We start from the raw sequence: 27,163 nt of genomic DNA, 5'->3' as shown, positions 1-27,163 counted from the left end.
AAAAATACACGAAGAGAAAAGAAGCCATCTGATGCAAGCACACTTGAAAATAGAGTACAAAACGACACCATGCCGGAAATAATAACGATCCATCGCAGGAGAAACCACAAGCCAAAACAAGAAGTCGCGAGTATCGCAGCACCATCTGAACGAGGCAAACATGCAAGTTAACATTGCGGACTCGCCTGCAAGCTCCCGAGGGAACGAGACACCCCAAGTCTATATTACATGACCATAAACGGAATGACATCGCGCGCACGCGTCCAAGATCCACTAGCGAATCAAGGGGGCATCACAATGACAATACTAAAAACAGAAAAGTATGATCCATGCATTAGAAGAAAACACAAGAAAACGCCGAGAGCATGCATGACCCATCGTATGCGATGTCCGATGATCCTGGCCCATAGCCTGTAAATATCGCCGATCGCAATGCCTGAAGATGAGAATGATGTTGTAGACAGCTAAGTCTCGATAGAACGCCGCTCGCGATGTCAGATGTGAGAACTGATGAAGCCACGATAGAATCATGTCGATGTAAAAATATCGCTGTCCACGATGTTTGGAGATGAGAATGATGTTGTAGACAGCTGAGTCTCGATAGAGTGAAGTCGAAATATCGCCGGCCGTGATGTTTGAAGATGAGAGCCGATGGTGTGGTAGAAAGTGGAGTCCCCGACAGATCGATGATGTAAATATGGACAGCTGAATCCCGCTGGCAGATGTCGATGTGAATCCCTCCGCAAAGTGTGAAGATGAGAATGTGGTAGACAACTGAGTTCCGCTAGATTGATGTCGACGGTGAAAGAGACGACGATCGCAGGCTCGTGACTGAGAGATATCAATCATCAGAGCTATCGATGCAGAAGGATGATGAAGTCAGCCAGACAATTCAATGTCGCTAGCCCCAGAAGTCAACGTAATCCGAATGCTGCTGGTTTCGATGTCAAATGACGGCAGTATCACCAGCTAAGTGAAGCACAGAACCAAATCCTAATATGAGAAGTGCTTTCTGTGATTGTTGCGGACGTATCTGACTGAGATCGACGCGAATGAGGCGATGGACATTAAGACGGAGTATGAACCGTAGATGAGACAAGACATTATCGATCATCATGAATGAGATCGATGCGAATGAAGGCGATGAACGATTGGAGATGGAGAATTGGTGATAGATGAGATAGAGATGCTTCGTCATCAGCCCATTAGGACTCTTCCTTAGGACTCTTCCTTCAATCCGCATATGTCGGTGCCGAAGATCTGGTCGATCATGTACCAGAACCGCCAGTAGAGATTCGATTTCTGATAGTCAAAAGAGCCGTCTTCGCGGAACTGGGGGCCATCACCAACAATGTCACCAGTGAACCAGCTTAAGATGGGAATAGAACGAAGCACACGCTCGGTGAGGGTCGGTTGAGGTGGCAGGGCTTCACTGATCGGACGGAGGACAGCACGACGGACGGTAGGAATGTGTGTCATGAACTCGGATTCGGGTTTCAATTCCTGGACAGGTCGGTGGCGGAGGGCAGGAGCTTGCTCGGTGGCAGTCGCTGTGGCGGAACTCGCTGTTGCGGTAGATAGCTGAGAATCCTCCTCATCGACGTCGCCAACCGTCGAGAGATTATTCATGGTGAATGAACGGGGCATGGTGTTCGTGCGTTCCGGTTCCTTGCTCTGCAGGAACGAAGCCGAGTGAGAAGACGAGAGAGTGTGGTGGGCTTTCGGGCGGATCCGGTTGGCCTCAACCGATCCTTTCGGGATGGGAATATCTTCGGCAGGTCCTCGCCCGTGGTACAGCTCGCAGAACACAAGGTGGCCGTCGATTTCTTGCGGAGAATAGAAGCAGGCGCGATCGGCCGCCGTAGTAGAGTCAAAGGTGACCTTGATCCAGTGGAAACCTCCCGCATATCGCTTAGCCTTGCGATTGGCGTCGGCGGACAGATTGGCGCGAATCACCACGTCGCCACCACTGAGCAGATGAGAGTAGTTCTTCGTCACGCTGGGGTCGCTGCGAGGGTAATCCTCACAGATCAAGCCCTGAGAGATGCGTTCGTATTTATCGATCACCTTCCACTCGGAGTCCTTGTTTTTGTAGCCATAGAGAATGCATTCGGTGGCGACCTTTTCGATCGGTTTTCTCGATCCTTCGAGACTCGACGACGATGACGATTTGGGAAGGCTGCTGTGGGCTCTCTCTTCTTCTTGTTGCTGGGCAAACAGACGGCTGAACTCGGCGACGTTGGGATTTTCCTTCTTCGCGGGTGTTCCAGTACGAGTGCGCGATCGCGCGTGGTCATAACGGGCATTTCGCCTCCGGCCAAAAGGTCCAGTTTCTTCAGGTGGTCGTCGTGGGTTTCGGGACTCACTGGTGGGAGGATGCATGTCAGCAAATGGTCAAGGTGAAAAAGAATTGAGGGTGAAGGAAAGGAGATGAAGGTCAGATTGGATGATCAAGAATCTGTGGGTGAAATGACGTAGGTGAGGCGACTGCAAGCCCTAGGCCCTAGCCCTGAGCCCTGAGCCAGCCAGCCTCACAGCAAATTCAAACAGACAGTCGTGGGAAAAAAAAAAACTCACTCTTTGTAGACATATCCCCAGGGAAGGAGATTGCCCTTCTCGTCTCGAGCGCGTTCCTCGGGGGGAACAAAGTGGTATTCCATCTCCGGCAACAGGTGCAATCCCCAAAGTTCAAAACGATCGTCAGTGGGATGATGTGGTGTGGTGTGGTGCAAGGAAGGAGTGGCGGAGATTGCTGCAGCAGGCAGGTAGAGGAGATGGCTGATGTCCTGCCGCGCGATGTTTCGTCTCCGTCTTCACTCTGGCCGCTGTCACTAAGGAAACCAACAACTGCATTAGCCTCTTCTGGTTAGTCTGTCACGTGCACGAGCCAACCCCAACTGGGACCAAGAGATCATCGACGGTACTTCAGAAGAATGAAGTCCAGTCCAACCGGGAAAAGGGAATGGGAATTCTGCTTACCAAGGACGGTCGGCCCTCTCTAACACCCCTGTGCGGCCAGCAGTTCCTGGAGGAAGCCTTTTGCACTGTCCCACGCACGACAGGCTTCGGGCTTCGGTAACCATCCTGCACGCACCAGGAGGTTCTCCAGGGCAGGCTCGTCTTCCGCAGACAGTGCGTCCGCCCAGATATCCACCGCCAGTCGATACAGGTCCTCGTTTTCCATTATCTGGGCGGCCAAACACTGTAGGAAGGAACCTTCGGGCCCTTGGGGGCATAAGTATGGGTCCGGGACCGTTCCTGGCCGGAGGCTGCACAGGAACGGCATCATGGTGTTTGGCACCCATACTCCACGACGATTGCCTTCCCAACCGACAACTCCGCCTCGGCCAGTAACTGCGCGCGGTCCGACGACGTCTTGCAGATACAGGCCGAGCAGGACCTCCCACGAACCCGGGTTGGTCCTGGCGAACTCCAGCAGGAAGCGAACACTGTCGACTTCCTGCTCCTGCGTCCGGCCCACCGGGGGTGGATCTTGGCAGTGGCAGGCAGGAAGAGACGAATATCCTCCTGGGAGTCCGAGCATCATTGTTACCAGCACTGCTTCGTCGAATCTGCTGGTTGGCTGTTGGCCGGCAGGTGCAGGAAACGCCTCCTGCCGGCACGGCGGAATCGTCAGACGTCTCGCAGCCGACATCTTCCATCTCCTCATCCTCATCGCCAGGGAACTCACGTCTGACCTGGACGGATGCCAGGGCCTCTCTCATGTCCATGACGAACGATCGGCCGTAGGCGGACTCCGTGGCATCGTCCGTGTTGTCAGACTGATCCGGCTCGACGGCATATGCGGACTTGTACCAGGCATCACCCTGAACGTCCTTGCCATTGTCGCCGACTTCCTCTTCCTCAGACTCAACCTCAGAAGTAGAGGAGTCGTACTGCAATTCGACCTCGGACCCAAACTCGGAAGAGGAATCACCCTCTTGTCCCATGACTGACTCGTCCGGGTCGTCATCGGTCAGGTAGTAGTAGCCGAAATGAGTTCACTTCGGCCTCCTCCCCAAACTGAAAGGCATCACCCTCTAGATCGTCCGGGAATTCATCGGCCGTAATGCTGGCGGGTGCCGAAGGGTGCTGTGAGAGCGCGGTTGGGTGGCTCACGGCGAAGACGCCCCTGCGTTGCTTCCGCTGTACAACCGTTGACATGATGACCCGATACAGCCTTGGTTGTGTCTGGCCACGGCGCAGGTTCAAAGGGGAGTACTCACGTCCGTCGAAGACCGAAAGAAGCCAGTCTTCTGTTCTGTTTTCCGAAGCGGACATTTTTTCTAGAGATGCTTAGTTAGTAAGCTGGTTTGATATAAAAAGTCAAGATTTGAGAGTAGAAAAAAAATGAACAAGAGGAGCAGTGTGTGCATGATAATTCAGGCAGGAGGACCAACACTCGATAAAGAACAGGGCTTGGTCCAAGGACCTTGAGATGTATGCAGTGTAATAGAGACAGATAAGCAAACCTTGATGGATTGGAAATGGAGACAGGAGGGAGACGTGTTGTATGAGTCTGATACAGTCAAGTCTTGTATGCAGCTGGGACGGTTGGGATGGTTTGGAATTTGCTCATGAAGCGAGAGAGGATATGATATCTCGCACAAAGACCAGAGGAAACGATAGATACCGAAAAAGGAAATGCAAGGATGATCTCTTGCTCGATGTACCTCGTTTGGAGAAAGATAAACATTAAGGATGTAGTAAAAAGATTTGAAAAAGCTGTCCGATCGAGGTTGCTTTCGCTGGTTGCTTGTGCGTATAGGAGGGAGCAAAAGAGAAGAGTAGGATGCTTGTTGGGGAGTTGGAGAAGAGGAGGAGAGAAGTCTTCATGAGCTGGATCAAGCTACGAACATTCTCGTCTTCCTGCTAAGGGAATACACGATATCACTAGCAATCACTCGTCAAGACGCTAGAACGCGTTCACAGTGAAGGCAAATCTGTTGACCAGCGGTGGAACCTCTGGGCCCAAGACTTGAAGGGAGTGTATTGTCTGTTCATCCAGGGCTGCTAGAAAGATATCACCACAAATGCTGTAAAGAATGGAGACTATCTGCGGACGATCGTTGTCGTTTCGCGGACGAAACGTCGTTCTGCTTGTGCCATGGAGCGTAGTCGAACGAACTCCGACTTTCTCACAGCCACGAATCTTCTGACTGAACAGAATCAAATATATAACTGCGGAATTCTCGTCGTATTAAATTCTGTGTCCAAATATACATGGTCTACAGCCGATACAGATAAACAGTAGTCGTAATCCAGTTCTGTAGTATTGGGATCATTATTGCGATGAGACGATTACAGCAAGTCTGGATAAATCAAATCGAGGAACCAGTCATACTACTGCAGTGACGTTGTTTCAACGACAAACCCTCAGGACCGAGTCCAGATAACCAGCGTTGAGATTGTAATTGCACGTGAGGTAAAAAGACGATGTCTGTCGCAAACAAAGAACCCAGTGCATCTTCTCATCTGACCAATTACCATTCTCGATGCACCTGCCAGAAGTGAATTCGAGGCTCTGTCTTCACTGTGGCCCCCCACCTCCTTCCTACCTAGGTAGGTAACTAGGTTCTTTCCTATCTAGGCAACGAGGAGATTCTAGCCAATCAAAGCCTGCAATTGCAGATCATGCTTGTTTCTTGTTCTGGAAGTGAATGAACAAAGAGAGTGAAGATCTGTAGTGACGCGATTCGGTAAAACTATTACCAGATTCTGGTGCCTCTATCACGCGTACGCGCGCACGGTGAATTTCTTTTTTCCCTTGAGGAGGAGCTGATACCTGAGAATTCCGGCGAAAATAGTATACTGGCGAGGGCTACAGGGGATCGAAGCGCGGTTTTCTTTCCGTGTTCCCTACAGAGTAGGTATCTAGATAGATGTGTACTGCCACCAATATGGTGGATACTGTGAGTCAGTCTGCAAAAGGTAGGTTATCTGGCGAATTTTGCATGATTTCGACTAGCAAGTTAGAGTAAATATTAGATCTGAAATTTCTTGTCGGTATGTGCCGCACAGATTTCCTAGAGCACTGAGAGGAAGCTGGGGGAGGGGAAGGAATTCAGTACCAGTACTTTACGTAGGATAAAAAGCGTTCTTTGGAATAGATTGGCAATTCCTTTGCCCAAGGAAATTACTTCCTGACATGGTCCCGATCCAGCAGCGCTCTCCTTTGTCCTTGGTGGAGTATAATGACTCCTCGCTTTATTCGCGTACGAGAGTCGATTTGCAACTCCTACGACCAGAATGGGTACGAGTCGAAGTGTCAGGGCGGTATATTCCAGCAGTTGGAGGGCTCTTGGAGGTACATGTATTCAGGATCACATTTTCAAGAAACTTTTATTGGGTATCGACATCTAACGTGATAGGATATACAGCTAACTTTTATAGCCAAATCTCTTCTTTCGTACGAATATGAGGCTCTATTCCGGTCCACATCGCTTGCACCTAATCAGCCAAGGTTGTGCTGTCGCAGAAACGTGATTCCTTGCGCCCGATCCCCAGTCGTACCGTGGTAACATACTTCAGCAAAATCGCCTACTTCTTCTCTCCTTCTCCGCACCCGCTCCACGAACTGTTCTAGAGGACAGCTCCCTCCGGGACCAGAGTGGCAATCGGGCAGGGGCACAACGCCATCGTTTATGTTGATACGGACGAAATTGCTGGTCTGGCTGTTTGATGCAGATTCTGACGAGAGTTTGCAGGTGAGTCGTTCAAAACTGATCCGGCCTCCCATCGGCAGAACCATGGACATGCGCCAGACGCGGTCAGTGGCTATGTGGGTTACAGGGAGATGCGGATCATATTTTGGGTCTGGGAAGATGTCAAGAGCCGTGAGCATGGGAGCTATGTCGCCGTCGTGGACACTATATGTAGGGGTCGGTTTCGAGATTAGCGAGCCGTATAGTTAAAGACATTTTCATCCTTTCGATTAAAGGCAGAATTGCAGAACTCACAAGCTGAAAAACATTGTTCCTGCCTCAGGGCCCTCCTGCAACAGATTGGCTGTCGCATTCAGCCACAGCCAACCCATCGCGCCTGCGTACGGATTTCCAGGCCCGGCTCTATAATAATGGATCAGGTCCCTTGCGTACTCGAAATGATCCCAGTCTTCGACGGTGAAGACACCACACCAGGGACTCGAGCCTCGAGCAATCGTCTCGAATCCGCACATCTCCTGCATACTGTATACTTCGAGGTTGGAAAAGTTACCTATCGCATGGTTTCCCTGCTCATATATCAGGCGATGAGAGATGGCGGGGATGTAGGCTTCCTGGAACAGGGTGAGCATATTGACGCCATAGTCGTGCCCCTTGGCCGTGTCCTCGATATATCGGAGGCAGGTATCGCCAGGCGTGAGCGTGTTAGTGTTTCGCTCCAGGGTTTCTGGGATAATCTCCAGCTCAGCCTTTCCATTCTTTTCCCAATCAAGCCCAAACAGTCCGGAGGCAAAATATCTTGCAGTATCAATTACGCGCGCCGAGTCACTGGCCCAGAATCTGGTCTTCGCGCCTTCAGGTAGCAGATGAGCATATCGAGTGCGGAATCGGACTCCAGTAGTGAATGCCTCCAGTGTTCCTGCGTATGGACCAGTTGTGGTCAATTGCTCAAAATCGCGAGACGGATCATCAGTAAAATAGGTCCAGTCATTGAGAAATGAGAGGGATCCATTCATGGTAACATTAGTATCCTTGATGCGCGCCAGAAGAGCGAGATGGCCTTGAAGGGGAAAAGTTCGCGTCAGAGCCAGACAGTGTAGGTTGTTTGAGGTTCCTCATCAAGTTGGATAACGTACGGCCACCTGCACTTCTCGTAGGATATCGCTCTGCATGGCGGGACATCTGCCACACCCGGTCCAGTTTCAGTACGTGATACCAGCTATCAAGAGGAAGAAATTATACAGGAAAAATAGCTTGGAAGAATTGTATACAGGCATGAACTATTCAATTGGCTCCAATTGAAACGACATAGTGGAGGAGACACATACCAGATGCACCTGATCCACTGTACAGCCATCGGGTGGCGCAATCTCAGTCGCAACAGAAGTCGTCAAAGTAGGATCTGCTCTCTGAACCCAAGGTCCATTGCCACCAAGATGGTACAGAAGGTTCCATCCTGGTCTTTGTTTTGTGGTAGGTTGCCCAGATCCATGTTTCCGGCGTTGTGGGTGTAACCACGTACCCCAACTGGGAGAGTGTGGACATGGAGACTCCGAAAGGATGGGAGGACAAGTACGGAGTTGCACAAAATTGGACACGCTTGACAGAAGCGATATTTGACCTGTAGGGTAGAGCAGAACAGCAAGGGAGATGATTAGAAGTGAAAAGAGAGTTAGGAAGGGGGAGAGAAAAGTGTGCATGTTGGTCTATTCTTCATTGGAAATCAGAGATCGAGATGTGATCTTCAGCCAGACGACCAGCATAGAATAAATTTTATAGTAGCATGGGATGCTCGACTATGGAGAAATGATAGTCAGTGATAAGCTTCAGGGTTCAAGAGAAAGACGAGATCGACGCTAACAGAAGGCTAGACGGAGTCAATTGCTTAGCACGTCCCCACTGCCATGCAGAATGCAATGATGGGAAGGAAGCTATCCCCATTATTATTGGCGTAGTTTCCCTTTGGCTCGGGAATTTTTATTTGGGGCGTGACTTCCCTTATACAAAGAGAGACTACTTGCAAGGGGTGGATCGGCATCTGTTTTGGGTGCTCGATTGGGCAAGAAATCCACTGATTAGCATTACAAAAACGTCATGCTGCACACAACGTCGTCAGCTTCAACGATCATCGATATGGATAAAATCGCCAGTCCCAAATGGGTAAATCTAGATCTCGTACAAATCAGGTTTGATGTTTTGGGGCCAAGAACAACTTATCGTTCGTCTCTTGATCTTCTCACAAAACACCTAAGTTCTTTGAAATGTAAATAATTTGGATTTCTCATGCCTCAGAGTCCCATAAACAGCTTGATCTGTTCCAAGTGCTTGTATGGATTATTTTAATTGTGTTAAGGACTTGAGTTGTGTCCCGCTAAGAGACAGTGCTGCAACCTCCGCTTGGCTTTGTCATCGAGCCGAGGCGCTTTTGACTCGGATGATCTCATCTTTGGCCCCATCGTCTGACAACTGACTTTTAGTACATATATATAATTAGGCCACCTCACTTGCAATGTCATCTGGCGATTATTAACCTTCTCAATTAACTCACCGTCGTCCTCTTGTAGAAGAGACCAGAACCAACCGCCAAGATGTCCGAAAATTACGGGTTCTACCAAACACAGATTTACGCCAATGGCGCGTTGAACAATGTCTTGCCCACCGTGACCACGGACCCGCGTCTCCTCGAGGAGCAGGCCCGCAAGGCCCTGGGCATCCGGTCATTCAACTATGTGGCAGGTGGTGCTGGGGAGAAGGCAACGATGGACAGTAATCGCTTGGCGTTCCGTCAATGGAAGTTGTACGTGTTTGATGTCCTCATTTCTGCTCATTGACCTCTGGTCTCCGATCTTCCGGTCTCTGGACATTTTCATGTGAAAAACACAAGTTTATTCACATGGAGGAGTTGGACTAGATATGCATAAAGTGACGGGGGATCGCAATCTTTCTGGAGAAACTGTCATAAACGGTGACTGACCCAGACGACAGGATACCAAGGATGATGAAGCCGGTCGGTCTATGAGATGTACAGTATCTATTAGAGGAAACTAATGCTAACATGAATTGATCTTGTTTCTATGTGTAGAATGATGACCCGGACATTTCAGTCGAGCTTTTTGGACAGAAATATCCTACTCCTCTCCTCATGGCTCCCGTGGGTGTCCAATCTCTCTTCCATGAGGACAAGGAGACAGGACTTGCAGAGGTGTGTGCTGAGGTCGGAGTACCCTATATCCTGAGTACGGCGAGCTCCAGCTCCATCGAGGAAGTTGCAGCCGCTAGTGGAAATGGAAAAAGATGGTACCAGTTGTATTGGCCCCACGACGACGATGTGACGCTGTCATTGCTGAAAAGAGCCAAAGAAAATGGCTATGAAGTTCTTGTGGTGACTCTGGATACCTGGTCTTTGGCATGGTAAGCACACCTTCTTTGTGCTTCTCCCGACGAGATGCTGAACATCACAGGCGCCCAGCAGATCTGGATAACGCATACATTCCCTTCATCAAGGGTGTCGGGAATCAGGTCGGTTTCACAGATCCAGTCTTCCGGGCCAAGTTTGAAGAAAACTCGGGCTGCAAGGTCGAGGAAGACATTGTGGGCGCCTCGAGAGCGTGGATATCCGATGTCTTCTCGGGGAAACCACACACATGGGACCAGCTCTCATTACTACGCAAGAACTGGGACGGTCCCATCGTTCTTAAGGGCATCCAACACGTAGAGGACGCAAAATTGGCTCTCCAATACGGATGCGATGGCATTGTTGTGTCGAATCACGGAGGTACGCTGGATCCCGATCTATCCGTGTTCTTTGCCTTTCGTATCGCTGACGACGTATTCATTCGCAGGCCGGCAGGTGGATGGAGCCATTGCCTCTCTGGAAGTTCTTCCTGAGATTGTTGACGCTGTGGGATCGAAAATGACAGTTTTGTTTGACTCAGGCATCCGCACGGGGGCGGACGTCGTCAAGGCCCTCTCCCTCGGGGCCAAGGCTGTCCTCATCGGCAGACCAGCCATTTATGGTCTCGCGGTTAATGGCAAGAATGGAGCCAAGGCCGTGCTGCAGGGTTTGCTGGCAGATTTCTATCAGACTATGGCTCTGGCTGGCATTGGGACGATCGCCAACTGTAACCGGGGAGTGGTCCGCCGGGTGCAGTACGGAGGTGATTTGAAGGCTATGATGTAAGGATGGCAGTAATTTCCATCTTCAAGATGTAGAAATATTTTTTTCGTAATCAGTTCAGTCCGAAGCAAATAAATTATTACCTTAGGTACTTAGCCAGGGTAGTAACAAGCTTATTTCTTCATCCAAAAAGCAGATACTGTCACACTTGAGGTGAACTCAGTACTGATCCAAATTGCAAAGTCTCTGGGTATTCTGTGTTGGTGTGAGAGACTGATTGATCTGGATGGGCAGCGGAGATAACAATTGTCACATGTCGAGAGGTGCTCCGGGCCGCCATCTTCGCTGCCCCAACGAATCTGCGACGAACTCCATGACCAGGGGCAACGCCTGACGTAACCAGCAATGTGATCGCATTGTTCCTACCCGGCCAGACCTTGAAGATCTTGCGATCGATATGAAACCTCCACGCGATGGTAATGTGATATACTCGTCATGCCTGAAGATTCAGGGCTGGATGCTCGAGATACGCGAACATCGCAGACCGCGGACGATCTGAATGAGTATCGCGACAATGCGAGCCATGTCCCCGCCACGTCAGGCGCGACTCTCCTTCCAAGGCCCGTGGCCTCGCTAGTGTCCTTCTTCGCTCAATCAACATCGCTTTCGCTTCGTCTGGGAACATACGTTGGTGGAGCTGCGATCGGTGGGGCAAGGGTGACGACGTTGACCGGCTTGGAACTGAGCAGAGCTGTCATCGAAGGCGTCTTGTCGCGGGCTGGTCGAGAGGTTACAGGACGCAGCAACACCGAATATGCCAGGGTAGAAGCAGAGTCGCTGCTGGAACGGAGCGTAGGTGCCTGCCTTTCCTAACAGTGCTTTCCATGCGAGTTGTTCACCTGAAGTCATCATCTTAGCTGGCTACCCTGCATTCGACCATTACGTCCGCGTCATTCTTCGCATCCGCGAGTTTTCATTTCTCCGAGGCGGCGTTGTCATCGATTTCGAACCTATCGCAGAGCCTCTTATCAACGCTCGACGCAATCCTTGGTTCAACAGAGTCATCGCGTGCTATCGCGGCCATTATCACCCTCATCCGCAGAGAGTTCGCGAAGAATGAGACGGGGAAGGATGTTGACAAGGTTGGGGTTGGAGACCTGCTGGTCGGGTGCATCGGGTTTGCATTGTTGCAACGATGGGGAAGAAGAAACTCGGAGAGAGAATTGCGCGAAAGCGAAGGGGAAGTAACCATCTGGGATGTCGTGATCTTAGACAACGGAGTGAGGGCCGATGTTATCGGAACGCAGACCACCGAGTATGCAAAGAATGTCTCTAATGACCTGGATGACTCTGCTCGCCCGGCTTCGTTCTTGTCTCCTGGGGCAGATGAAGAGACTTTCAACGCAATGGAACGCGCGAATTCTGCTACACCCGGTGCAAGCCCGCACTTGGCACTCCCAGCTGGTGACCAACATCAGTTATCAGACGAGGATATCCGTCTCTACATCATGAGACAGCTGCCACAGGGTAGCCGTGCCTCAATCAGGACCGAAACCATGACTACCCGTACCATAACAGTTGACATCTTCGACGACGATGTCGCAGAGATTGCTGCGCCGCCGGGGACTATGATTGTCGAGGAGAGGTTTCATAATGACCAAAGCTCTGTCGGTACACAACGCCTACCAAAGCATACTGTGGTGTTCCGTACCGCGTTCAATCAGTCCCAGAGCGCAGATCTGCGACCTGAGAGGTTCTCTGATCGTCCGGACGCTCCAGAAGAGACCAAAACAGATGCGAGCGTCGAAGAGATCTACGACATCGAATCTTTAGCAATCACGGACTCTCCAAGCAGAATCAAAAGCTATAGTGATGAGTCCACGGCCAACGACAATACTACGGCGTCAATGTCGTCGCCAAGGGAAAGTATAGACCGTCATCGTCACAAAATCCGGAGAATTAAGTCACCAGACGGAACCTCCGTGAGTGCTAATACCTCAAAGTCGGTGCAGCGAAAGCGGCCTCGTCGTGTTCTCAGCTCCTCATCTCTTAGCGGCTCCGAGATGCCCAAGAGCACGTTTGGGAAGACTTCTTTTGCGAAGATTGCGCAGAAAGTGAAATCGGCACCTGGCGAGAGGTCGGATAGCCACAGAAGATCGTCGCTGAAGAAAGGGTCTAAGAAGTCTCATGACACGAATGCCTCCATTACATTATCAAAGGCCAACAAAGGTCTGAAGGAGGCTGCCTCCAACAGAGATACAACCACAACTCAAAGCTCGTCAACTAAACCGACGGCCAAAGCGAAACAGACGACCACACCCCGACACCCTGGACATCGTGGAGGCTCAACTCCATCCCCAACCGCAAGCAGAGAGCACCCCCGGGATTTGCCAAACCGGGCACCCTCGAGAACGGACTACTTCTCTGTGAAGGAAAGGAGCAGGGAATCCTTCGTCTCTCAGACAGATACGTACTCTCTGCGCTCCGTTGAGGCGCGCCCTGGTTCCGCCTCGTATACCCGGACTCATTACCGCAGCAACAGTTCCATGTCCAGAACCAGATCCGAAGACATCACTGTGTCACTGAATGGTGATGGGCCGCCGGGCTCGCCTAGCACTTACAGGAGATCCAGGCTGTTTGCTCCCAGCATCTACTCTCTAGCGACTGGTTCAGAGACATCACTCGTCCTTGCTCCTCGACCGCGAAAGAGCGTCTACGAAGACCAGTCTACAATCATATCACTGAATCGCAATGGCAGAGTCCCCGGAATTTTCCCCGACAATCACCTGGTAAACAATATCCGCCGATTTTGCCGCTTTTCCTCGGCATCGTACGGATCGAACGCTCTCAAGGTAATGGGCGTTCCTCATACCACGAAGGCGATCCAGTTCTACGATCCAGACAATCATGAACACAGTTCCTTTTCCAATCTCACAGGTCTCCCTCCGTCTACAATTCTCCTTTCGTCCTATCTCGATCCTGCAGGCGGCTCCAACGCGGCTGGCGAAACTGCAACGGGATTTCCTCTCGTTCACTATCTTTTCCTGGATCATGAGTCCAAGGCCATCGTCCTCGCCCTCAGAGGCACCTGGGGCTTTGAGGATATACTGACAGACATGACGTGCGACTACGATGACCTCGAGTGGCAGGGTAAAAATTGGAAGGTGCACAAAGGCATGCATGCCTCTGCAAGGCGTCTCCTGGAAGGAGGCGGCGGCAAAGTCATGGCAACGATAAGGGCTGCCCTCGAAGAGTTTCCAGAGTATGGAGTGATCTTCTGCGGCCATTCGTTGGGTGGTGGCGTTGCAGCGCTGCTTGCAACGATGATTTCAGAGCCCAACAGTGACCCGTCTGGCCCTTCGTTTGTCACTGCTTCGACTCTTACCGCCGCTCGGCCGCTGCTGTTGACCGCCAATCATCAGGAACAGGCAGCTAGAACTTTTTCCCTTCCTTCCGGTCGGCCTATCCATGTGTACGCATATGGACCGCCTGCTGTGATGTCCCCGTTCTTGCGACGTGCGACACGCGGTTTGATCACCACCGTGGTGAACGGCAAGGATATTGTACCCAGCCTCTCTCTGGGCACGTTGCATGACTTCCGGGCCGTGGCTCTGGCGTTCAAAAACGACACTACTGGCTCCAAATCGCACATTCGCTCTCGCGTCTGGGAAGGACTGAGGCAGAGCATCCTGAACAAATTCTATATCAACCAGCCACCCATGCTTGTGAATGCTGGCGAAGGTCTCGGCGAAGACAGTTGGGCCTGGTCTGCGCTGAAGAGCCTGCGTGAAGAGATGATAGCTCCGAAGCTGATGCCTCCGGGGGAAGTATTCGTTGTCGAGACCATGCGCGTTCTGCAGCGCAACGCCTTCACCCCGGACACTACCGGCGATGGATATCCCCAGCTCGGACGGCCCGCCACCAGGGTACAGCTCAAATTCATCCGGAACGTTGAGTCGTGGTTCGGCGAGCTGAGATTTAGCTCGGGGATGCTGGCCGACCACAATCCTGCCAGATATGAAGCCAGTTTGGCGGCACTCACCCAGGGGGTCCTGGATGATTAGGAAATTCCTTTAATGATCAATCTTGCATTCGTCGTTCTTTGCGATCAAATTTCTTACAATACGGTTTACCTGAAAGATCTCATGACGTCTAATTTGTTTCAAGAATGGGTCCAGGACGATGATGAAAATACGGTTATAGTGACAAGTGTCATCCGGCTGTCTTTCGGTGAACATGGAGTTCTGTCTGATTCCCCCTATTCATCGTAGGGTACTTTGGATAATAATACCCGCGTATAATAGATAGACGGTTCATCTTTTCTTTAGGTGTGACATCCATATATAATATAGCAGAATAAAAATATAAAAATAGAGCTCCTAATGATATTATTATTTATCTTATTTACAGTTTATAAATCATTTGGATATCCTTACTGGGTAATGTACCTAGGTGCCCAAGGTCTCTATCGCCGTGGTTTTGGGAACAACCATATGAGACTAGCCCAGAAGGGATTAGTTGGGCACTGATAACGATTTCTCCCCGCGGGGATTCCAAATTAAGTCTAATACTCCGTACGGAGTACGTACAAATGGTATGCTTCACAAAGTTCAAATATTAGAGTCTTAATACGTCTCGGGAACATCATACTACCAGTTTAGCCATATGAGTTTTTTATAGAGTGTTTTTTCCCCTCTTCCCTTCATCACGCCTCTTCCTTGAGAGTATGTTACTACTAAACTTGCTAAGCGCCCTGAAAGTTTCGCGTCACGAAGCTTTATTTCTAAGACACCATTCCTGCGCAAAATGGCATGCAGAGAACAACAAGAACCTAGATATCCTTTTCTTAAAGGCTCGTGGATTTCATTAAACCAATTAGATTACTCTGCAATCACAATGGGCTGTCAGTGTGGTCTCATCTCCTGCACGTAAGCGCCGAGCTCTCCTATCTGGAATCGCTGATTCGCCCAAACTGCGGCGATCAGCCAGCTCAGAGACAAACTCCTGGATCAACAATCTATTTTCGAGCGGTCCTATATAAAGACAATTCCGTCTTGTTAAAACTTCCCAGTCTCTGTTAGTGTCCGTACCTTGGACCTGCATTTGGGTGTTATGATTCTCTTCGAGGTTGTTTAGGGTCGCCAACGAGCCGCGGAATATCTATACAGCAGACCGAATGTATCTGAGATGGCAAATTCTATCTGCCGGCCTGCACAAGCGCTGTCCTTTCCGATAGGGAACGTCACCGCGGATACAGGAACCATTCGACGCGGGTTAGGGATTGATGTCGGGACGCCTTCCCAGAAGTTGATTTTTGCGATCAATGCGTAGGGAGCTGTTTGCCTCTAAGGACACAGACGTGACTAACATGTCTTTCTTTGGGAATCAAAGTGATTGGAACAACACCAGCGTGTGGGGAGTGAATGACGAGTGCTCATCATCCACGAATCAAGCGTGCAGCTGGCTGCGAGGCGGAGAGTTCAACGGCAACCAGTCCACGACGTGGAACGGTTCTTCTGTCGACCATAACGCGATTGAATTTCGACCAGCTGATGGAAAGAGTCTTGGGATCGCGCCAGGGGGACCGATGTGATGACTTTAGGGCCCATCACCACTCTACCAGCATTTCCCCTCTATACTTCGGCCATCGGGTCTGTTCCACAAAGCAGCTTTGGATTGGGGATGGATCCGACCGTCCTTGAGAGGCTCATCTCTGCGGGGCAAATTGCGTCTCGGACGTGGTCTCTCTTCTGGGGCTGGGAGGGAGGAGCTGCCGAATACCAGCTGGACGGGAATCTGGTCCTGGGAGGCTACGATGCTGCAAAAACCTCGGGGACGAATTTCACTGGCACGCTTGCAGATCAGTTAGAGTGTCCCAGTTCCCTGCTCATCTACCTGAACGACATCACCCTGGACTTTCCTAATGGCACGAAGACGAGTTTGCTCCCCCAGCCGGGCTCAGCGATGAGGACTTGTATCAAACCGGATATTCCTTTTCTCACGTTCAACCCTAGCGTCTGGGAAAAGTTCAATTCCAGCGTGGGAGGAACGTATCTTGGTCCCTCTCAGGGCGCGCGACTGTTCGGAATGTCGTATAAAGCGGATGATGTGTAAGACGGCTCTCCCTTTTGCATCGTATGGATCAATACTTACCTGTGGCATCTTGAATTGGCACAGATTCACCGGGAACATGTCGTTTGTACTCGCCTCTGGACTCACCATTACTGTTCCAAACCACCAATTGGTCATGCCAAACGTCATGGTTAATGACGAAGGAATCCCCGTGCTCAACGATACGAGCACCGTGACCTTCAACGTCTACGACCTGGGAGCAACAGGCGGTACCAATACCAACGACATGCCCCTGTTGGGCACGACATTCCTTTCATCGACCTACGTTTATGTCGACAATGACAACAAAGCCTTCACAATCTGGCAGGCAAATCCAACCACTGAGACGAAACTGGTGGCTGTGAATCACAATAATACTTCATCGTCCGGTTCGGCATGTCAGAACTCTGTGCCACCGCCCTCCGAATCCGCTTCCTCCTCAGTTGGTGGTCCTGGGTCGGGAGGAAACTCCACCACCTCAGATCTAAATAGTCAACACCTATCCTCCGGTGTGATAGTAGGTATCGCTGTCGCAGGCGTTGTCGCGGCCCTGATCGCCCTATCGACTCTTTTATTCTACTTCTGCCGCAGACGCCAAAATAGAGAAGGGAACACTCGACTATGCCGCTCGACGGGTATTATCAGGACCCGCGATATCCTGGAGAACTGGACGCGGTCTCGCAGATGGTCCATCTGCGCCACACGAACTCATGGAAGCAAACACTAGGAGAGAATTGCCAAGTCGGGAACCGGCTGCGGTGGAACTGATGGGTGATAAGATGTGGCAGGACCCTCGAAAGATGCCGCAGAAAAAGATCGAGGATGAGAAACGCCAACGCTCCTCATCCTCCGATGGAGAAAGGTTCCAGGACATCAAGCGGAAGTCTATCTGGTTGTGATGGGATGAATGATGATATACTGGCTGTCTAATACACACTCACAAATTCTGTATATATTGCTTATGATTATACCCGAAGGTTTGTATGTACTTGTTTTATTACAGTTTTGTGTACTCATTGGAACCTTTCTTTCTTTCTCTTTCCCCAGTTTTATCATGGCACCATGGTATGACATTCGTCGCCTATATAATACAGGAGAACAAAAATAAAAACGATGGACCTCGCAGTCATATTACATATAGATGCATGTATCATGCTTTCTCTTGATACCAGTCCAAACTTCTCCGATACCTGTGCTAGCGACAAACTCACGCTCCAGGCTCACGGTATAACCGACAACCTGAAGTGACGCATTGGGCGGTTGCAGCCATGTACATCACATAGGCACCAAAGCTAGTTCGGCAAAGCAGTGCGAGCTTGAGATTGCACTCTCGGAAATGCTATCCCAGCGGCACAGCACACACAGTCGTCAACGTCCTCTCCATCCTTGTGTCTGTCTGCTCGAACTCGAAGGTGGCGCTTCGCTTGATCCCCCGTCGCCGTGATCGTATCAGCGATTCCTTTCGCAGTCCGCAATCGATCGGTCGACTGCGAACTTCAACTCCGCAGACAGAGATACTGTCTGTCTTCATTCGCCAAAGCGAGACTTATTTCTCCATAAAAAAAGCGCCTTACTCAACCTCCATTTGACCCCTTCTGCCCGTCAGGATTCTGTCGAGCGGTAATAAGGCCTTTCCGCTTCTTCTCTTCAATTCGCGCTTCGAGATCCTGTAACTGCTTCTCCACCGTGGCTTTCTTGGCGACGAGGTTTGCTCGCATGTTTTGGAGGGACTCGATTTTCTCGTCAATGGTTGCTTGTTCGCGTTTTTCGTTTGCCTGTATCATTTTTGGATTGCGGGTCAGCAAAGCGCAAATTGAATAGGAGAAGACGGATCGATTCAATCGCTGGTCCTGTAACTTCTGCAGAAAAGAAATAATAATTACGGACATATATGACGATGAACCTTCCAGGGCAGCAAAAAACGGCTCCTTCATACCTGTTGGACTTCCTGCTTGGTCTTCAATTCCGCTCCCCAGAGTGTCCCTATGATTGTTGTCGTCACGACGGCAGTAGTGAGGAGGCCCGTCCTCACAACCTGAGGCGACAGCATGATTGAGGTCCTTTTTTTCTTTTTTCCTGGTAGCGCCGGCTATCGTTCAGGTTGTTGTGTTCCTTGCCAAATCATGTTTAAGCAGATCTTGTCCCTCCCCATCATGCGGGCCGGAGGAGCTTTCTCTACCTCCGGTAAAGCTTCAGAACTGCAGCGTGATCTGCCTGTCTACACCGCCTACGGATTGGAGTGAGCGAGTAAGGAAATTTTTTGTTGTGTTTCCTTAAAACTCTTCCGATATTTTTTCTAGGAACAGTTCATGGCAGGAGCAAAAATATATTTAAAAAAAAAAAGAAAAGAAAATAACAAAAATTTTTAACGAATACAAATTCGTTAATAATAGTGCAATAAAAAAATCGAAGGAGCAAAAAAGAAATTCACAAGGATTGTTTAGGAATAGCCGAACGCGGGGGTCGAACCCGCAACCTTGTGGTGATCGGTCTGTTATCACCGCCGAAGCGGAGGATAAGAGCCACACGCTCTACCGATTGAGCTAGCCCGGCCGGGCGATGGTAGGCTGCAGCCTAGTGTGATACAAATTGAGCCAAGACCAGCTTCCAATAAAGGAGTAGCGCAAGGAGCCCAGCTTACATAATGTCATTCTACACCGCGTCCTCAGGCGCGTCACCGTCGCGTTCGCGAGCGAACCTAAAGGGGAAATACAGCAGGATGAATTATGGTGATGCAGCATTCCGCCAGATTATGTTAGAGGACCAACTCTCTGAGCATTTCTAGTCCTCAAAGATCTCTCACAGATATGCCTTCCTTGACCGTGCCGCCGCAGCGGCGACGACGGCGACGGAACGAGGACTCCAACGACGACGACGAAGATGAGAGCACACTCGCAACGCCGCTTTCGCAGTCGTCCACTCCCAGCAAACGCATCAGGCTGGAGAGTCCTGCCGAGAACAGCGATGATGATGAGGTCGAAGATCCAACCCAGGATGAGGTAGCTGATCCGGACGATCAAAGTGAGGAGGACGATGAGAATAATGAGTCGGCTTCGAATTCTCGCCAACGCGGGCAACAGTCGGGACCTGCCACAGCGTCTATTGCGCCGTCAATTTCTTCTAAATCTGGCGGAAATGACGGCTACGGCGAGTTTCAGCCAGGTGCTATTGTTCGGATCAAGTTGACGGACTTTGTCACATATACCTCAGCGGAGTTTTTTCCTGGTCCCAAGCTGAACATGGTTATTGGTCCAAACGGTACGGGAAAGAGCACTCTTGTGTGTGCAATATGCTTGGGATTAGGATGGGGGCCACAGGTAAGATCGGGCCTCATATCTTAGCTACTAAGTTTTGTCAACAGCATTTTTGGGGACATGTCTGTCAGAGCTAACGTGTTCATAGCATTTGGGACGTGCGAAAGACCCTGGCGAATTCGTGAAACATGGCTGCAGGGAGGCTACCATTGAGATTGAGCTTGCACGTGGAGGACCATTCAAACGAAATCCCGTAATTTGTCGGACCATCAAGCGAGAAGGAAACAAGAGCACCTTTACTGTGAATGGGAAAGAAGCGAGTCGAAAACAGGTTTTGAAGATTTGTCAATCGTTGTCCATCCAAATTGACAACCTGTGCCAGTTCCTACCTCAGGACAGAGTCGCCGAGTTTGCAGCACTCTCTCCTGTGGAATTACTCCATTCCACGCAAAGAGCTGCTGCGGGCCCGCAGATGATTGAGTGGCATGAAAATCTCAAGAAACTGAGGGCGGAACAGAAGAAGCTGCTTGCAGAGAGCAAAAATGACAGGGACCTGTTGGCCAATCTCGAGAATCGCCAGGAGATGCAGCGAGCAGATGTTGAGAGAATCAAACAGAGAGCCGTGATTAAGAGGCGGATTGAGATGTTGGAGTTCTCGCGCCCCGTTCCAAGGTACAAGGATCACCATGAGAAATTTCAGGAGGCAAAGAGAAGGAAAGACCAACTCGAACACGAGTTGGAACAACTGAAAGCTGAATTGGAACCCGCGCTGAGGGCGGTCAATGCGAAGCAGCAATATTGCCTACGGCTCGATGAAGTGGTGAAGTACAAGCGGCAGCAAGTTATCAGGGCTGACGCGGCCGCTACCGAGATATTAAAGAGGATGGAGCAGCATGAAGACGCGATGAAAGATCTTGCCGGGCAAATTGAAGCAGAAAAGAAGAGCGGCGCCAATTACAGACAGGAGGCAAAAAAGATCCAGCAAAACATCAACCGTATTACCCGGCAGATGGAAGAGGAGCCGGTTGAGTTTGACATTGATTCCTACAACGAGCGCATAGTAAGTGTCTAGAGTTCTCGGGAGTTCCTCATGACCCAAACTGATTCTGTCCCAGAGAGACAAAAAAAGGGAAATAAGGGAGATTGAGACTAGGGCAAAAGAGCTGAAAGACGCCAGGCGTCCGTTGTTCGAAGAATTGCAGGACAAAAAGAGCCGGATTGAACAGGCTGAACGGCAGCTGAAGAACCTGGATTCCCAAGCCGGCCAGCAGGAGGCCAAGCTCAAACAGATCTCACCAGATTCCTACCGAGCTTATCAATGGATCTTAGAAAATTCAGATAAGTTTGAAAAGGAAGTCTTTGGTCCGCCCATCGTGACGTGTTCGGTAAAGGAGCCGAAGTATGCGGATGCTCTTGAATCCCTGTTACAGAAAACAGACTTTACGGCCTTTACCACGCAGACTCGCAATGATTTCAGAACTCTCCAGAGAGCTTTGAGTATCGATATGAAATTGCATGATATCAGCATTAAAACCTGCTCTGTGCCGTTGGAAGACTTCAAATCGCCCATTTCTGACGAGCAGCTCCGAAGTCTTGGATTTGACGGCTGGGCAAAAGACTACCTTGCTGGTCCGGAGCCCGTCTTGGCTATGCTGTGCAGCGAGAATAGATTACACCAGACGCCGGTAGCCCTCCGAGATATCACGGATGAAGAGTATTCAACCATGGAAAGTGGACCGATGAGCTCCTGGGTCGCGGGCAAACGAAGCTATCAAGTTGTTCGAAGGCGCGAATACGGCCCCAGTGCGACATCGACCCGCGTTAGGCTGATAAATCGAGCAAGAATCTGGACAAATCAGCCTGTGGATACCGCGGCCAAGCAAGAACTACAGCAGAGCATAGCGGAATGGAGAGATGATATCCGTGAGGTGCAACAGAAGATCGAAGCTGATAAGGCTGAACTCGCTCGCTTGAGCGAGGAACACAAAATCAAGACAGCAGAGAGGGTATGTAAGGAAGTTTGCTTGAATCGTGCAGTCTGCTAACTTGAGCAGGTTGAACTCGAACAAGAGAAATCAGCAAAGCAGACGGCTCTGGTCAATTACAGAGCTCTTCCTGAAAGGCTAAATCAACAACAATTGAAACGGAAAGAGATCGAGAAGCAATTTGAAAGAATTAGAGAGCGAGTAATGGAAATCCGCAGCAAGCAAGATCAAATTGCGATCGAGAAGGCTGAAACGGCGATTGAATATGCTGTATGTACTAAGATTTATAGCTATCATGGCTCCTATGCTGACGACGACTAGAAAGCTGTTGAGAACCTCCGCAAACTCCACGAAGAGTTGATTCATGCCGAAATTCGCCACATCGAAGCGTTGTCGGACTTTGAGACCTTGAAAGATCGGAATACGGCAGTTCGAGACACCTTGGACGCCAAGCGTGAAGAGGTCAAGGAGGCCATGCGGAACTTAAAAATCACTTCGGAGATTGGCCGGAAGTTGGCCGAGGAAGCGACAAAAGTGGTGCATGCCGCTAACAGCCAACCGGACCTGAAAGAGTTGCTTGACACCACTGTGAAGGGACTCAGTTTAGACGAGCTTGAGGCACATATCGATTCTGAGAAGGCCCGTCTCGAGCTTACGCACGAAGGCAGCGCCGGCCTCCTCAAGGAATTCGAAGATCGCGAGCGTCAGATCCAGAAGTTACGAGAGAAGCTGGCCGGGTATGAAAGCTCGCTTGCCGATTACGAGCACGCGATCAATGAGATCCGCGGGCAGTGGGAACCGAAGCTTGATGCCCTGGTTCAAAAGATCTCCGATGCCTTCTCGGACTCATTTGCTCGCATTGGCTGTGCTGGTCAGGTCACACTCGACAAGGTGGAAGAGCCGCCCGGTCCCAACGGGGAACCCGGCGGCAGCGACTTTGACCAGTGGTCCATCCAGATCCAGGTCAAGTTCCGCGAGCATGAGAATCTCTCCCTCCTCGACTCGCACCGCCAGTCGGGCGGCGAGCGCGCCGTCAGCACGATCTTCTATCTGATGGCCCTGCAGTCTCTTTCCGCGTCACCGTTCCGCGTAGTCGACGAAATCAACCAGGGTATGGACCCCAGAAACGAGCGCATGGTGCACGAGCGCATGGTCGACATCGCATGTGCGCCTCGTACCGCCGACAGCAGCAATGGTGACGGCATCGGCGGCGCCGGGGGCAGTCAATATTTCCTCATCACGCCGAAGCTGCTCAGCGGGCTGGTGTACAAACCCGGTATGAAGGTGCTGTGCATCGTGAGCGGAGAACACATGCCTGCCGACTACAACCTGGTTGACTTTGGCCGTGCCGTCCGCCGGATGAGAGAGATATCAGCCACCACCAACAGCGGCGGCGGCAGCAACAGCAGGAGAGATAAGGGTAAAGGAAGAGCAAGAGCCGTCGCAGAGGACGAAAGGCGTGCCAGGGTTGATGTGCGAGCTTGATTTGATGGAGCATCAACCTAGTCACCTTGCACTTATCTCTTCCCACTTATCTCCCCTTCTCATTCTCCGTTTCTTATATTCTATTCTATTTTGGTAAATACATGCCTATGTACCATATACACGTATTTATTGCTGTACATACATACTTTCCTTTTTGTGCTTCTTGGGTTGGAACGAATAAATGGAATGAATGGATGGCTGGGCGGTGGTTGATGCGATGGATGATGGCAGGGCATTCGAATTACCTAGGTACCTACCACCCACTACTGCACAGGGTCTGGGTGTTGTTGGTACGTGTATATGTGAATAAATGCTTTTTTTCATGGCCGGCATGATTTCGATTTCTTTAACGAATGGATAAAATAATAATATTTTCCCTTCATTTTTTCTTCCCATTGTAGGCCATTTGAAAACCGGGTACTGTTTCTTACTGACGAGAGAGCAACAGTAACGTAGCAGTCATTACTTGATAAGCAACCAGTCCATGAACTTTCTCCTTAGTCCAGCTGATTGATTGATTGACTGACTGATTCCGCTTATACCGCGGGCGACTATCAATGCCCATCTCGACACCCCTTTATCCTCCCCTTCCCCGGCCCCTTGTGGATACTCATCGCTCGCTGAATCCAGATCCTCGCCGCACAGTCGATGCCGCCTTCGCGGGCGCATTCGCGGTGGATGAGCTGGAGGGCTGTTGAGTGGAGGTCTTCGCCTTCGTCGCCTTTGGTTCCTTCGTCATCATTCTCGGTGACGTCTTCGGTAGTTATTTGTGTCGTAGTTGTGAGGGTGGTGGTCTGGCGTCGTCGTGCCCAGATTTCGGCAGTCCGTCTTCTCCCACCGATAATGCCCATATTCCGCGTGCTAGGGATCCGCAACAACGTCTTCTCAACCTCATAGCCTAGTTCCTCGGCGACGCTCATCGTTTTCGCCGTCAGGGAGCCGTACATCGAGTTCTGGAATGCAGGAGCGTTCGGATCGGCGTCGTCGCCCTGTGTGGATGCAGCGAGTTTGGCTGCGCGGAGAGCTTTTAGGTCGCCGGTTGCTGGTTGGGGGTTCTGCTCGACCTCGTCTTCGTGATCGTGCTCATTCTCGTGCTCGTGCGCGTTTTCGTCTTTGTCTTCGTCGGTTTTATTCTTCTTTGCCTTCGGAGGAGAGTACCGATATCTTGCTCCGGAGAGAGAATGCGAACAGCACGGAATCGCCAGGAAGGGCAACGGAGAAGCCGGCTGCGCAAGCACGGCCATCAGTGGCGTCCACACGGTGAGCTCGTCGGCATGGTTCGAGATGATGAATGTATCCTTGGGGAACGTGCCGGTGTGGGTATCTACCCCTAGGCCGGCGAGATCTTCTTGGTAGGTTCCCCCGCCAGAGACAGATAGTGCATCTGCGAATGGCTTGGGGATGTAGATGGATTCTTTGAGTCGGTCCTGAACCCATTGTGGGAAGATGGCCCATGTCTTGCGCCGACGGGCGTCGAAGCCCCAGCCCCGATAGCCTTCCATGAGCAGGACGTAGACTAGCACGCCGTTGCCGCATGCGACGTCTACGAAGCCGGGGAACGTTCCTTCAATGTCAGAAGAAAATCTTTCTTCCTCTGTCCTGTCATCATCGTGTGCATGCTCATCGCCTTGTTGTTGCTGTTGCTGTTTTGTTACTGCTGCTGCTGCTTTCTCCGCAGCAGGCACAACCCCATACATGCTCCTCCACAATTCAATCAAGAAGGCGGTAATTGCGAGATCTTCGAAAACGTGTTTCGACGGTTCAGTTTCCTCCACCCAGTCCCGGCAGAGATCAGCTGCATATGTGGACTTCAGGCGCGAATACGTGTTCTGGACGAGATGACGTGGGATGACGTTGTCTTTCGTTGGGTTGTAGTTGCTGCCATCGCCGCAGCTGTCGGGATCCTGTTGAACTTGAGAGGGAGAGGGAGAAGGACGAGTTGTGCGGGCTAGTCGGACATGTGTAGACAGAAGAGCCTGAAGCGTGCGTTCGAGACGCGTCGGGATCGGGTCGAAGGATTCTGATGCAGGGAATGGGACGAAATGTACGGAAAGAGTACCTGTTCCCGACCTTTCTGATTGTTGTGTCGTAGTCGTCTCTTCTCCATCATGTGATAATAATGATGATGCTGCATTGCGCGGCTGCCGATCAAACTCATAGAGAAACGCCAACGAGCGCAGCACTGGATGGTAATAGGGAATATCCTCTTTCGAGGAGATATGAGGCGTGTACACGTACAACGACCTTTCCTTTGTGGGTAAAGAAGAAGAAGCAGAAAGGTCACCAGACGTCTTCCCCTCGTAGAAATGACACGTCTGGTCCAAGGGACGATCCAACCGTGGATTCCGCGGGATGAGCCTCCTCACAACGGTCCGCTTCAGTTCGAAGTCGGGAATCTCTCTGGCAGGTACCGATTGTACCTGCTCGGGAGACGCAGACGCAGACACAGGTACAGCAACATCACTTCGTGCTGCAGACGACGAGAACAACCGCTCCGTCTCCTGCGGTGTTCTCAACACTCCCGAGCTATCAAACAAGATGTCTGCGCGGAACAGATGGCTCGAGTTCACGTTCGGATTTCCCAGCAGAAAGGTCGTCAGGTTGTACATGATATCGGGTGTGAAGGGAAGATCGCCCTGGATGAGGTCGGGCGATGTGACCCATTTCTCGTCACCAGCACTGCCACCATCGACCCCAGACTCAGTGTTGTTGGCGGCGGTGGTGCTCAAAGGCGAAGGCTCCAAGGTCTGCGAGAGAGGCTTGCCCGAGAGCTGGGAAGAGTCTCGGGCAATCGCCTTTTTTGAGCGGCCCATATTAGGCAGGTGGGTAGGATTTATTTTCTGAACTGGAAGGGGGAAAAAAAAAGATGGTTGACAACAAGATGGAAAAGCAATGCTAGAATCAGATCATGACCAAATACATCCGATATTTCTCAATATCAGATATTCTTCGTAATGTGTATTTCCAAGCCAGATACATTTCTTAACTAGTCATGAGGGGTCAGAGCAATCAAAACTGTTGATTCAAGAATGTATTTTTTTTTCTTCTTCCTAAGCACACAAAAAGGAATAATAAATCAAAAGGAACGAAATCTCCCGATAAGTAACCTCATCAATGAGACAGACATAAAGAGAGCAGCTTAATAGAGAAGACGGACTTGATAAAAAGTAAAATTATGATCTTATCACGGTCATCATTATTTTGGCCTGCTGCTCTGACTTTGATTGGAAGTTTCGGTTTTTACTTTGAAAACTGATCACGTGACAACCATATCCGCTCGAAGTATTCCTGAGTAACAAGCACGTTGTCAACTGTACAATAATCTCAGTTAATCTTTTCTCTTTTTATGAAGTATGATTTTGTATGAGAGTAAGTAATTTTTATTTGTGTGACAATACTAGGGTTCTCTGACAGTTGATCGCTGCTCCGTTGTCGAGTCGAAAGAGATGTGCTTATATAAGGTTGAAATATATATATTCACATACTCCGTAAGTCATATACATCCATGCACAGACAACATCTCGCAAAGCCATCACCGAAAAAAAAAAA

The 27,163-nt window shown here is 50.5% G+C and overlaps 10 protein-coding genes and 1 non-coding gene across 11 annotated transcripts; 4 read left to right on the top strand and 7 right to left on the bottom strand.

Annotated features, from left to right (window-relative positions):
* Positions 1–306: 306 nt before the first annotated feature.
* Positions 307–849, bottom strand: VTN77DRAFT_5956 (uncharacterized protein; the record flags this gene model as incomplete). The annotated part of the gene is made up of 1 exon (XM_069422180.1): positions 307–849. The coding sequence occupies one exon, from the start codon at positions 847–849 to the stop codon at positions 307–309; it is 543 nt and encodes a 180-aa protein (XP_069276517.1).
* Positions 850–1,218: 369 nt separating this feature from the next.
* Positions 1,219–2,660, bottom strand: VTN77DRAFT_5955 (uncharacterized protein; the record flags this gene model as incomplete). The annotated part of the gene is made up of 2 exons (XM_069422179.1): positions 1,219–2,365; positions 2,578–2,660. 2 exons carry the CDS (start codon positions 2,658–2,660, stop codon positions 1,219–1,221), a joined length of 1,230 nt encoding a protein of 409 aa, XP_069276516.1.
* Positions 2,661–2,975: 315 nt separating this feature from the next.
* Positions 2,976–3,950, bottom strand: VTN77DRAFT_5954 (uncharacterized protein; the record flags this gene model as incomplete). The annotated part of the gene is made up of 1 exon (XM_069422178.1): positions 2,976–3,950. The coding sequence occupies one exon, from the start codon at positions 3,948–3,950 to the stop codon at positions 2,976–2,978; it is 975 nt and encodes a 324-aa protein (XP_069276515.1).
* Positions 3,951–6,454: 2,504 nt separating this feature from the next.
* VTN77DRAFT_5953 (uncharacterized protein) lies at positions 6,455–7,678 on the bottom strand (the record flags this gene model as incomplete). Its single annotated transcript, XM_069422177.1, has 2 exons — positions 6,455–6,869; positions 6,960–7,678. 2 exons carry the CDS (start codon positions 7,676–7,678, stop codon positions 6,455–6,457), a joined length of 1,134 nt encoding a protein of 377 aa, XP_069276514.1.
* A 1,572-nt stretch (positions 7,679–9,250) lies between these two features.
* VTN77DRAFT_5952 (uncharacterized protein) lies at positions 9,251–10,842 on the top strand (the record flags this gene model as incomplete). Its single annotated transcript, XM_069422176.1, has 5 exons — positions 9,251–9,459; positions 9,648–9,669; positions 9,745–10,073; positions 10,124–10,437; positions 10,505–10,842. 5 exons carry the CDS (start codon positions 9,251–9,253, stop codon positions 10,840–10,842), a joined length of 1,212 nt encoding a protein of 403 aa, XP_069276513.1.
* Positions 10,843–11,274: 432 nt separating this feature from the next.
* On the top strand, positions 11,275–14,843 carry VTN77DRAFT_5951 (uncharacterized protein; the record flags this gene model as incomplete). The annotated part of the gene is made up of 2 exons (XM_069422175.1): positions 11,275–11,631; positions 11,697–14,843. 2 exons carry the CDS (start codon positions 11,275–11,277, stop codon positions 14,841–14,843), a joined length of 3,504 nt encoding a protein of 1,167 aa, XP_069276512.1.
* A 1,528-nt stretch (positions 14,844–16,371) lies between these two features.
* Positions 16,372–17,617, top strand: VTN77DRAFT_5950 (uncharacterized protein; the record flags this gene model as incomplete). The annotated part of the gene is made up of 2 exons (XM_069422174.1): positions 16,372–16,889; positions 16,957–17,617. The coding sequence occupies 2 exons, from the start codon at positions 16,372–16,374 to the stop codon at positions 17,615–17,617; spliced, it is 1,179 nt and encodes a 392-aa protein (XP_069276511.1).
* An 847-nt stretch (positions 17,618–18,464) lies between these two features.
* VTN77DRAFT_5949 (uncharacterized protein) lies at positions 18,465–18,940 on the bottom strand (the record flags this gene model as incomplete). Its single annotated transcript, XM_069422172.1, has 2 exons — positions 18,465–18,665; positions 18,827–18,940. The coding sequence occupies 2 exons, from the start codon at positions 18,938–18,940 to the stop codon at positions 18,465–18,467; spliced, it is 315 nt and encodes a 104-aa protein (XP_069276510.1).
* A 398-nt stretch (positions 18,941–19,338) lies between these two features.
* On the bottom strand, positions 19,339–19,443 carry VTN77DRAFT_t99. The gene has a single exon. It is a non-coding gene; the product is annotated as a tRNA-Lys (tRNA).
* A 254-nt stretch (positions 19,444–19,697) lies between these two features.
* VTN77DRAFT_5948 (uncharacterized protein) lies at positions 19,698–23,614 on the top strand (the record flags this gene model as incomplete). Its single annotated transcript, XM_069422171.1, has 5 exons — positions 19,698–20,207; positions 20,293–21,204; positions 21,260–22,150; positions 22,199–22,399; positions 22,451–23,614. 5 exons carry the CDS (start codon positions 19,698–19,700, stop codon positions 23,612–23,614), a joined length of 3,678 nt encoding a protein of 1,225 aa, XP_069276509.1.
* Positions 23,615–24,168: 554 nt separating this feature from the next.
* On the bottom strand, positions 24,169–26,427 carry VTN77DRAFT_5947 (uncharacterized protein; the record flags this gene model as incomplete). Its single annotated transcript, XM_069422170.1, has 1 exon — positions 24,169–26,427. One exon carries the CDS (start codon positions 26,425–26,427, stop codon positions 24,169–24,171), a length of 2,259 nt encoding a protein of 752 aa, XP_069276508.1.
* Positions 26,428–27,163: the final 736 nt, after the last annotated feature.

Source organism: Rasamsonia byssochlamydoides (genome assembly GCF_041956645.1).
Source record: "Rasamsonia byssochlamydoides strain NRRL 3658 unplaced genomic scaffold VTN77scaffold_44, whole genome shotgun sequence".
Classification (NCBI taxonomy): domain Eukaryota; kingdom Fungi; phylum Ascomycota; class Eurotiomycetes; order Eurotiales; family Trichocomaceae; genus Rasamsonia; species Rasamsonia byssochlamydoides.
This window is presented reverse-complemented; position numbering and strand designations above follow the sequence as displayed.